At 36.1% G+C, this 11,013-nt stretch overlaps 1 protein-coding gene across 1 annotated transcript; it reads right to left on the minus strand.

Moving 5' to 3' along the window:
- Positions 1-2,146: 2,146 nt before the first annotated feature.
- LOC112912031 (olfactory receptor 10AG1-like) lies at positions 2,147-3,112 on the minus strand. Its single transcript, XM_025988760.1, has one exon. It carries the CDS (start codon positions 3,110-3,112, stop codon positions 2,147-2,149), a length of 966 nt encoding a protein of 321 aa, XP_025844545.1.
- Positions 3,113-11,013: the final 7,901 nt, after the last annotated feature.

The following is an 11,013-nucleotide window of genomic DNA, read 5'->3' on the forward strand; positions in this document are numbered from 1 at the left end:
AAGACAAACCATGAGAGACTCTTAACTCTGGGAAACAAACTGAAGGTTGCTCAAGAGGAAATGGTGGGGGATAGAGTAATTGGGTGATGGGCATTAAGGAGGGCAGTGATGTGATGAGCACTGGGTGTTGTATGCAACTAATGAATTATTGAACACTACATCTGAAACTAATGATGTACTATATGTTGGCAAATTGATTTTAAAAATAAAGAAGAAACAAATAAAGAAGAAAAGTTAACTTCTTAGCACTATGAATGAAGTATTCTAGATAACACATTCTAAAAATAAGAAACAAAGTTTATCTTAACAATAAAGATTTACAATCTACAAAGTACATATATTAGGTGCACATATTCATTATATTTTTAAAACTTTGTGGGACACATAAATTTTCAGTGTGTTATTATCACTGAAAGTGGTGTCTTGTTATAACTGAAAGTTATAGTATACAGTGTATACTTTTCCTTGTAAGTGTTAGTATACAGTGTATTCTTTCCTTGTAAGATGACTAGGTGAGAAAATAATTGTTGATACTGTTCACAGATTTGGAGGCGGAATATATGGAAATTCATTATCTAGCAAAAAAGAATCACAGTGCCCCAAGAATATAACTCCTATCTGCCCTTCTATAAGAATGATTAGTTGACATTTATTAGAGTTATTAATATTTTTAAATGTTCCCCCCCCCATTTTATTTTATATCTCAATTTTCTTTTTTTCTGTATTATACAGAAAGGATAAGGAAAATGGAGGGAAGTTTTTATATCTGTCTCATTCCATTCCACATATAATAAATAGCTTTGGGAATTATCTGATTTCTGATTGGAAATTTTTCTGGAATTTTTTATTGTTGATATTATCTTTCTATTTTTTAATTTGTTTCTATAGCCAATTATTTCTATTATATCTTTTATAGTTTTGATATGTTCGTATGCAAGTGAATAGAACTGAGTTTTTCACTTATGGACTAAAGTTCTAAAAGCAGGTGCAAGCTTCAGTGTACTCTTTTTTAATTGGGAAACCTAGTCATAAGTCATGCTTCCTTTGAGATCTGTTGCCTACATATACAAAGGATTCATTATATAAACATAAATATTGACAATTAATAAGGTTAGTTGTATCAATACAAATAGAGAAAGAACATAAGTTATAATCATAACCTAAGCAAAACCATGAGTTGGAGGTTCAATCAAATGAACCACCCAGGTGCCCCTATAGTAGATATATTTCATACAATTTTATTTTCTTTTCCCTAATTTTCCCATCACACTATCATCTCTAGAAAATCATATTAAAATATATATTCCCATAACTTTCTCCACTTTATATACGAATTTTAATAATAATATTCGCTTTTATCAAATCATAAGACTCAATTGTATAGAAATGATTAATCTGATAGTAGCATAAATTGTGCTTAATATTGACTGATATTGGTGCACCAAAATCATTTAGAAAACTATGTTTCCAGTGAACAGTGCTTTTTTCTTTAAGAAATGATTTCTTGAGGTACCTGTGTGGTTCAGTCAGTTAAGTGTCTGCCTTCAGCTCAGGTCATGATCTCACTTTTGTGGAATCAAGCCCCACATCAGGCTTTCTGCTCAGTGGGAAGTCTGCTTCTCCCTTTGCCTGCGGCTTCCCATACTTGTGCGCGCGCTCTCTCTCTCCCTCTTTCTCTCAAATAACTAGTCCAAAAAAATGATTTTTTTTTTGTAGAGTCATTGCTAGATATACACATTTCCTTACTTTAATGTTCATTGTAAAAAAAATGTTCATTGTCAACCTGGTTCTTAAAGTATCTGTTACAATTCCACGGAAATGAATGATATGGTTTCCAGTAAGTGATATAACAGAGTTTATATTACTGCTACATCTATTACATCAATCCTTGTCAAAAGTTCTTACTAAGAGAGGACAATAAAATACAATAAAACTATAAAATTACCAATGGAATGACTTGGTATTTGATGACATGTACATAAATGTATGACTTGACACATTACAATATTACAAGTAACTTTTAATTTGGAAAAAAATTTACCATTGTATAAAAAATATTAAAGTTTAAAATAAATACCAGTTGATATTTCAACATCAATATCTAAGGAATCAATTCCTGCAAGTATAACATTTTTAATAAAGTGAATTATTTACATAGCAATTTTCTCAAAGCTGTTATGACTTCCTTGTTCCTTAGACTGTATATGAGAGGATTAAACAGAGGAGTCACAACTGTGTAGAAAAGAGAAAGCACTTTGTCAATTCTTGCTGAGTGACTGGCTTTGGGTCTTAAATAGGTAATAATGGCTGATCCAAAGAACAACACCACAACCGTAAGATGAGATGAACAGGTGGAGAAGGCCTTGGCTCGACTTGTGGCCGAATGCAATTTAAGGATTGTGGAGATGATTTTGCTATAGGAAATAAGTATCAACAGAAATGGAACTGTGACAATCAAGACGACAACTATGTAGACCATCATTTCATTCCCAAATGTGTTCCCACAAGCAAGCTTGAGTACTGGGGGGATGTCACAGAAGAAGTGGTCAATTAAATTAGAGCCACAAAAGGGCAGAGTGAAAATCTGGACTGTCTGCCCTATCTGGACTGGAATTCCACTGATCCAGGAGCCAGCCGCCAGCTGAATACAAGTTTTGTGGTTCATCATTAAAGGGTAGTGTAGAGGGTTGCAAATGGCCATGTAGCGGTCATAGGCCATCACTGCTAGAAGGAAACATTCGGTGGTTCCCAGCACAAGAATGCAGCACATTTGGCTAGCACAGGCAACTAAAGAAATTGTTCTTCTCTGGGTCCAAAGGTTCATGAGCATTCTGGGGAGAGTAACTGATACATAGCAGATTTCCAAAAAGGAAAAATTGCCTAGGAAAAAGTACATAGGGGTCTGGAGAGAAGGGTCCAGTTTTGTTATTAGAAATATGATGCCATTACTCATCACAATAATGATGTAGATGACTAAGAACAGTCCAAATAGAAGCCACTGGAGATGGGGAACATCAGCAAAGTCCAAGAGAACAAATTCTATCAGTTCAGTTAGATTATCTTCTGGTGGTTTTTCTTGGTGTTTCATCTGTGGAAAGGGTAAATTTAGCATGTACTGTTATTTTACCTTAATGGACCAGTTCCCATTCTCTAAGTTTTATTAGGTATCTACATTCGATTTTTATAGTCACTGTAATTGTTTCTAATTTAATAATGTTACTATTTGTATATTTCTCACTTTCTCAGTTTAGATCCTGTGGATTATCACTGAACGCACTCCCTTGAAATTTCCTTTAAGAGCATTCCATACACTTTCTGAAAAACCAAACTATGCCTTGCTCAACATAGACACTGGGAAAATTGGCAATCACTGAAAACAGACCTCCAGCTATGCCATATGATCTAATTATTAATTATATTTCTTAATAATCCTGTTGTACTTCCCTATGATTTTTCTCTACCATACTTTAGTAGAACTGTATCAGACTTTGCCTTCCCCATACATTTGCAACTTTCTACGTGAACTCTTCATTACTCTATCACTTCTTCACTTGATGATCTTGATCTTACATTTTCTTATTATACAGTTTATATTATTAAGCAGTCTACAAAAAAAGAGAATATTTTATCACACATAGGGGAATAAAACAAATACCTTTTGGTAGGATACTAAATGGGGCATATTATTCAGGAAAAGTTGCCTGGGAACATAGATACAGATGGACATAAGAGAGTGATCCTAGGAAAACAAGAATAGCCTGGAGTGTGTTCATTATCTGGGGTATGTGTGTGGGAGCAGTGGGAGAAAAGATGTGTGTCTGTGTGCGGTATGCATCTCCACTATCTCTGCTCTTCCTCAAAAACTCTCCAGATAAAATTTATAAACTCATTTCTCTTAGAGATAAGAATATTGAGACTCACTAATGATAGATAATTTGATGATGTGCACATAGGTGTTCTGAATACAAATCAGTGCCTATTTTTTAAAGATTTTATTTGTTTATATGAGATAAAGAGAGATTGGGAGAGCACATGTGAGTGGGGGGAGACACAAAGAAAGAAGGAAGAGGGAGAGAATCCCAAGCAGATGCCCCATTGAGCATGGAGCCTGATGCAGGCTTACTCCCAGGACCCCAGGATCATGATCTGAGCAGAAACCAAAAGTCAGATGCTTGATCAACTGAGCCATCTAGGTGTCCCAGTGCCTACTTTTCAAAATTGGACTTGAGTTTGAATCCTAACTCAATAATTTATTATCTGTGTGTTATTTAAAAAAAAAGACTTTATTTTTCATGACAGACACAGAAAGAGAGGCCAAGACATAAGCAGAGGGAGAATAAGGCTTCCCACGGGAAGCCTGATGTGGAACTTGATCCCAGGATCACGGGATCGTGCCCTGAGCCAAAGCAGATGCTCAACCACTGAACCACCCGGGTGTCCCTGTGTGATATTAAGCAAAATTGTTTAGATTTTTTAAAGTTTGCTTTCTTATTTGTGATACTTCAATGAAATAATACTGGTAAAATTACCTATCAATTTTATTCTGACTTTTTATTAGTTATGGTTTTATAACTATAATTTTGAATATACTATGAATATGATATTATGTTCTTAGGACTTTAGTCTCCAAATTGCACCACATTGTTTAAAGAAATTATATTTAATAAAATTATTGAGTTACTTGTTGGTGATCATGTTTATTTTTTCATTCTTTCCTTTCATCAGGGCCAGGACTAGGGTAAGGTGAGTGAGACTCCTCAGATACAAAATTTAAGAGGCACTCACTCATTCTCAGAGCTGATTCTGTGTTGCATAAACATGAAAGTGAATGAATTCTTAGACATTTCACCCTTGGAATTTCTGGGCTCAAGATTCGTCCTCAGGCCTTCCATTTCTCCATTCTGGTGTGTTTGGACCTTGGCCACCAAACTGCGTACTACAGTGCCATGGATAAAGGAATACAGTCCTGCCAAGATGGGCTGGATTTAAATTACGGCTCCACCATCTGGTATCTCTGTGACCTCAGGAGAGATGCTTCATCCTTGTGCCATAGTTTATTCAACTACAAAACTGGCTAACTATTGTACCAATCCTTAGTATTTTTATATTAATTAATTCATTTCATATGTGTAAAACTACTCAAAGCACTTATAAAATTCTCTCTAAAGATAGCTACTATCACTTATTAAAAAATAAAATTTATTCTTCTGAATTGTATTCTCTGTTCTAAGCAGCATGAAAAAGGTACTCTAATTCACTTTTTCTTTGTTTCACATGATTAATGTGGATATTGAATAAGATCTCAAAGCAATCAACAAAATGTTATAAAAATGTCAAGCTCTTAAGATGTGAATTCTCCATGAATTCTCTGCTAATAATTTTGTTTATATTATTATCTCCACTCTATGAACCTAATGTCAAGAGTACTTATCACCATTCAGCCAAGAGTGTTGCAATCTGGCTAATTCCTTTTATATGCCTTTTCTTCCACTAATACTATATAGGCCTTGGGAAGTAAGGACTGTGACTGTTTTCCTAGTTGGGATTAATATGGATCTATAGATCTTGTACACCTAAGAGTGTGCTGAGTATTTAATTCTGAAATTAGGTAGAGCAGCATACATGTTTAAAAAAATCATTATTCTCAAAGGAGAGAAATGGATAAATAAACAAGACAACAAAATTCCAATCTTTATGTATCTCTTTTATGAATGGCATTTATTTAACATAAATAATCCCGTGCTTATTATTGGAAGAAAATTACTTCCTGTGTTAAATAAAACGTAATTTCTAACTGTGCAAACCCAACATCTTGATAATGAAATAATTGATTTATAACATGAATTAGTGAGATTTATGTATGTATTTCTCAAGAGCAGAGCAAAGCAGGGCATGCCAGGTGGCTCAGTGGTTTAGCGCCGCCTTCAGCCCAGGGCATGGTTTGGAGACCAGGGATCAAGTCCCATGTCAGGCTCCCTGCATGGAGCCTGCTTCTCCCTCTGCCTGTGTCTCTGCCTCTCTCTCTCTGTGTCTCTCATGAGTAAATAAATAAAACTCTTTTTTAAAAAAAAAAAGCTGAAGAAAGCAGAAAGAACAGAGATTTGCTTCATGTGCTCCCACAAAATTATGCTACTTTACTTCTTGTGAATATTTAAGTTCTTATTGATAAGGGGAAATAAAATTTAACGTTGTAATAGTTTTATTTAAAACCAAGCTTTGACTCTGTGGAAAACTCCAACTGATTAAGGGAAGATATAACAGCACTCTACTTCAGTTAAATGCTGGAAGCCACCTGAGCTTCAGCTATATTTATATATTTGATAGAAATTATCAACTTAAACCTTAAATTAATTTAAAAACAATATTGAATTTAAAACTATTTTCACTATTTTATGTCCTTAATTTTACTATTATTATTTTCTTTAAAGTAAACATTCTTTGGGTTCCCGAATGGTTGTAACATTATTTCGTGGATTGCTTTTCTTTAAATCTCTCACTGAATTATCAAGTTGCATGCATAAATATAATACAAATTTGTTACAGTATATTGGCTCAAAATGAAGTTTCCTATAATATTGTCTTTACCTAGAAAAAATACTTCAGATCTTACAGTTTTCAGTATTTCAAAGTGACTTAATACTATTATTTATTACTATTATTTCATTGTAAATTTTATTTAATAAAATCAGAATTATATAGGAGTTACTGTTATAAAATGATATGTTTGTTACTTTGCTAAAGACTAATTTTAAATTAAAATATGATCTAAGTTTAATATCATTATAAATTAGTTCATATTTACCTTTCTTCTTTGGGATGTTGCTGATTTCTTTCACTACAGAGGGTTTAATGGTTCAGTAACTATAATTGAAAATCACCTGTTTCATCAAAGATATGCAAGTTACCTTTATAATATCTTGTTCTTTCTAAACATGAACTGCTTTTAAAGTGAAAGTTAGGTGGCTCTACCCCAGGGATCTCTTCCACCTCACAAATTTACATTTCTAATTAGAAGCATCACTATAGTACTCTCTGATGTGCTGTATTTTATTTTTTCTATATAGCTCTTGGTCTTCCCAGAATATTTTCACTTCAACCCCTCCATGTAACAGTGCACAGGACATCTTATTTCTTAGACATGAACAGGGTGTTGAACATTACAGAGAACATCCAAAATCGACACACAACCAATTCTCACTTTATCTATCATAAATGCTCCCTAAGGAACCTTTGTTCCTATCAGACTGAGATCTTGAACTCATTTTTCTTATGTTCTCCTCTATGATAGGTTCCTTGATCACTAGTTAGAGGCTGGCCTGTGCAACCATTGTATTAAATATTCTGATGACAAATGTTATTTTTATGTACAAAACTATTATACTATTGGTTTCTTCATGGCCACCTGCACATTCTGAGATTTAGCTATATTGAGTGTATTACACAAGTTTCAAAAAATTGACATTTTAACTCAAGGTTCATCTGAATAGGGAGGTTTTTGTTTGTTTGTTTGTTTCTTTTGCAGGCATACCACAGTCTTTTTCCAATTTCATTTTACATCATTAAGGTGTGAATATTTTCAAGTTTTACTTAAGATAAAACCAGAATCTGAAATAAGGCCAGCTGAAATCATGAGAAAGACTCTGAGCAAATGGTTTGTGAATTCTAAGTTTTAATTCTGGGAAAGGCAATTTTTTCCAACAGATTGTTTAAGAATTATGACTTGGGATCAATTTTTCATGTCAAAAATAGGATGTTCCTTCCAGTTATTTAGTAAATAATGATGTCTATGAGTTTGGGATTAGGTAGGGAAATTATTTCAGAGAGAAGGAACTCCTATAGCAATGTGATAACAGGGAGTGATTAAGAAGGCCAATTATGTCTACTAGGAACACACATCTTAGATCATGGAAGGCTGTGAGGAGGGGGACAAGGGCTGCACAGGAGGCCAGATGTCACAGAGCTCAGCAAGGAAGTGAAAGGTCAGCCAGGCTGGGGCTACTGAGGATGCACATCTATGAAGCAACACTGCTGAGGACTTAAAGTCTATTGGCAAGGTGTAGTGCTCAGCATGGGTACAGAGGTCTTCTGATGCCATAAAATAGAATATTGAGGAAAAAATACTCAAATATAAATGAGAATTTGTCATTCAATAAATATAGCCTACCAAATTGGCAAAAAATGGACATTTTTTAAAAATTTTTATTTATTTATGATAGTCACAGAGAGAGAAAGAGAGAGAGGCAGAGACACAGGCAGAGGGAGAAGCAGGCTCCATGCAGGGAGCCTGACATGGGACTCGATCCCGGGTCTCCAGAATGACGCCCTGGGCTGAAGGCAGCGCTAAACTGCTGAGCCACCCGGGCTGCCCTAGTGTTTCCTTTTTGTATCAATCAATAAAACATGCACACACATGAAGTTACACAATCCCATGATATAGCAACAAGTGCACACTTGCAAAATATTGGAAGTCCCATAAGTGTGAAAAGTCACTAACTTAAGGAGCCTTAAGTTTGATACTGTCTTCAATTTTTTTTCTCCCATAGCGGTATTGTGCTTCTAAAATATGAATTTTATAATTTACTCAAATTTTTCCAGTTGCTTGCAACAAGAACAGCTTGCTGCCACCCAGCACATCTGAAACAGAAATGGAAATTACTTATTTGATTTCAATGTTGGAAATAATATGTGGCTTATTTTTAAGAAAGTCCATTTATAGAAGTCTTAATTCATTTCTTCTAAATGATTCAGTACTATCAACAATCCCAAACCACTTTTGTTGTCAGTTTTTTTTTTTCAATGAAAAGCAAGTCATTTTTCTGAATTAATTTCAGGAAAAAATATAAGCATGACATAAAAATAATAAAAAAGTATTAGGGTTTTCTTTTCAGTGCTAACATGATGTTTATTAAAGAAAACTTAGCAAATAAATATATGTATAAAATTAGTGGGCTTCCTAAATACTTCTTTTAACCTTAACTAAAAGTTTATGTATATATAATACAGTTATGGGTGGTCTTACTCAACAATATGCTTCATCCATGTTATATATACTTGTGTTTTATTCTTTTTTTAAAAAAAGATTTTATTTATTTATTTATTCATAGAGACAGAGAGAGAGAGAGAGAGAGAGGCAGAGACACAGGCAGAGGGAGAAGCAGGCTCCACACAGGGAGCCTGACATGGGACTCGATCCTGGGTCTCCAGGATCACACCCTGGGCTGCAGGCAGCGCCAAACCGCTGCGCCCCCGGGGCTGCCCTGTTTTATTCATTTTTATTACCTTCTGGTTTGCCTCTGTGTTAAGAATCACAATTATTTCTCATTCTAATTTGATAAGGATTTACTCTTACGATTGATGCAAAGACGAGCGTTCTTGGAGATGTCCCGTCGCCCACAAATGCTTGCATTTCTGCTGGTACATACCTAGGAGTAATTTCCCTAGATAAAAGCAGGCTGTCTGCTAAAATTATGTACCAATTCGTATACTGGCATGGGGAGAGAGTTTCCATTACTCCACATTTTTGACACATGTGATATAGTTAGTCCTTCTTGTTTTAAATTTTTGTCCTTCTGATGGGTATGCCATTCCGATATTGTGATCTTAATAGGAAGATCTCATATTGATCTCTGGCCTTGACTGCTGACACAGGGCTCCTGGAACTCTTGTAATTTCCTAAGCTATAAGCATACTTGGAGTATCTTTTCTTCTAATATTTGGTCTTTGACCCTGGTTCCTGACACAGTGCTCCTGAAACTTGTAATTTCTTAGGTAGAAGGAGTGTCTTTTCTCCTAATGAGGCAACCTTGGGTGGGCTCCTGGATGGCTTTCAGATGAGGATTGACTGATCACCAGAAAGGACCAAGCCATGACAAGTCACTTAGAATTTTCAGCTTCTCTTACCTACATTCTGTGAAGAAGAGAGAGGGGTTGAAAATGGAGTTAATGACCTGCCATTCCTATGTGGTGAAGCCTCCATAAACATCTTCGAAGCTAGGGCTCTGAGAGCTTTCCAGGATGGTGAACAGACCCATGTGTCAAAAGATTGTCCTTTCTGCCCCTGGACAACACCAAGTAAGCATCGTTAAAGTCTCCCCTCCCACTGCCGTCATGTCTAAGTCAGAGTCACCCAAAGAGCCCGAGCAGCTGCAGAAGCTCTTTATCGGAGGGTTGAGCTTCAAAACAACCGATGAGAGTCTGAGGAGCAATTTTGAGCAATGAGGGATGCTTAGGGACTGTGTGGTAATGAGAGACCCCAACACCAAGCGCTCCAGAGGCTTTGGGTTTGTCCCATACACACCGTGGAGGAGGTAGTCACAGGCATGAACACAAGGCCACACAAGGTGGATGGAAGAGTCATGGAACCAAAGAGGGCTGTCTCCCAAGAAGATTCTCAAAGACCCGGTGCCCACTTAACTGTGAAAAATATTTTTGTTGGTGGCATTAAAGAAGACACTGAAGAATATCATCTAAGGGATTATTTTGAACAGTATGGGAAAATTGAAGTGATTGAGATCATGATTGACCGAGGCAGTGGCAAAAAGAGAGGTTTTGCTTTTGTGACCTTTGATGATAACGACTCTGTAGACAAGATTGGATTGTCACTCAAAAATACCATACTGTGAATGGCCAAGACTGTGAAGTGAGGAAAGCCCTATGGAAGCAAGAGATGGCTAGTGCTTCGTCCAGTCAAAGAGGCCGAAGTGGTTCTGGAATCTTTGGTAGTGGTCGTGGAGGTGGTTTTGGTGGGAATGGCAACTTTGGTCATGGAGGGAACTTCAGTGGTTGAGGTGGCTTCAGCGGCAGTTGAGGTGGTGGTGGGTATGGCTATAATGGATTTGGTAATGATGGAAGCAACTTTGGAGGTGGCGGAATCTACAATGATTTTGGCAATTACAACAATCAATCCTCAAATTTTGGACCCATGAAAGGAGGAAATTTTGGAGGCAGAAGCTCTGGCCCCTATGGTGGTGGAGGCCAATACTTTGCCAAACCACTAAACCAAGATGGCTGTGG

The sequence above is a fragment of the Vulpes vulpes genome, unplaced genomic scaffold (assembly GCF_048418805.1).
Source record: "Vulpes vulpes isolate BD-2025 unplaced genomic scaffold, VulVul3 u000000814, whole genome shotgun sequence".
Lineage (NCBI taxonomy): Eukaryota > Metazoa > Chordata > Mammalia > Carnivora > Canidae > Vulpes > Vulpes vulpes.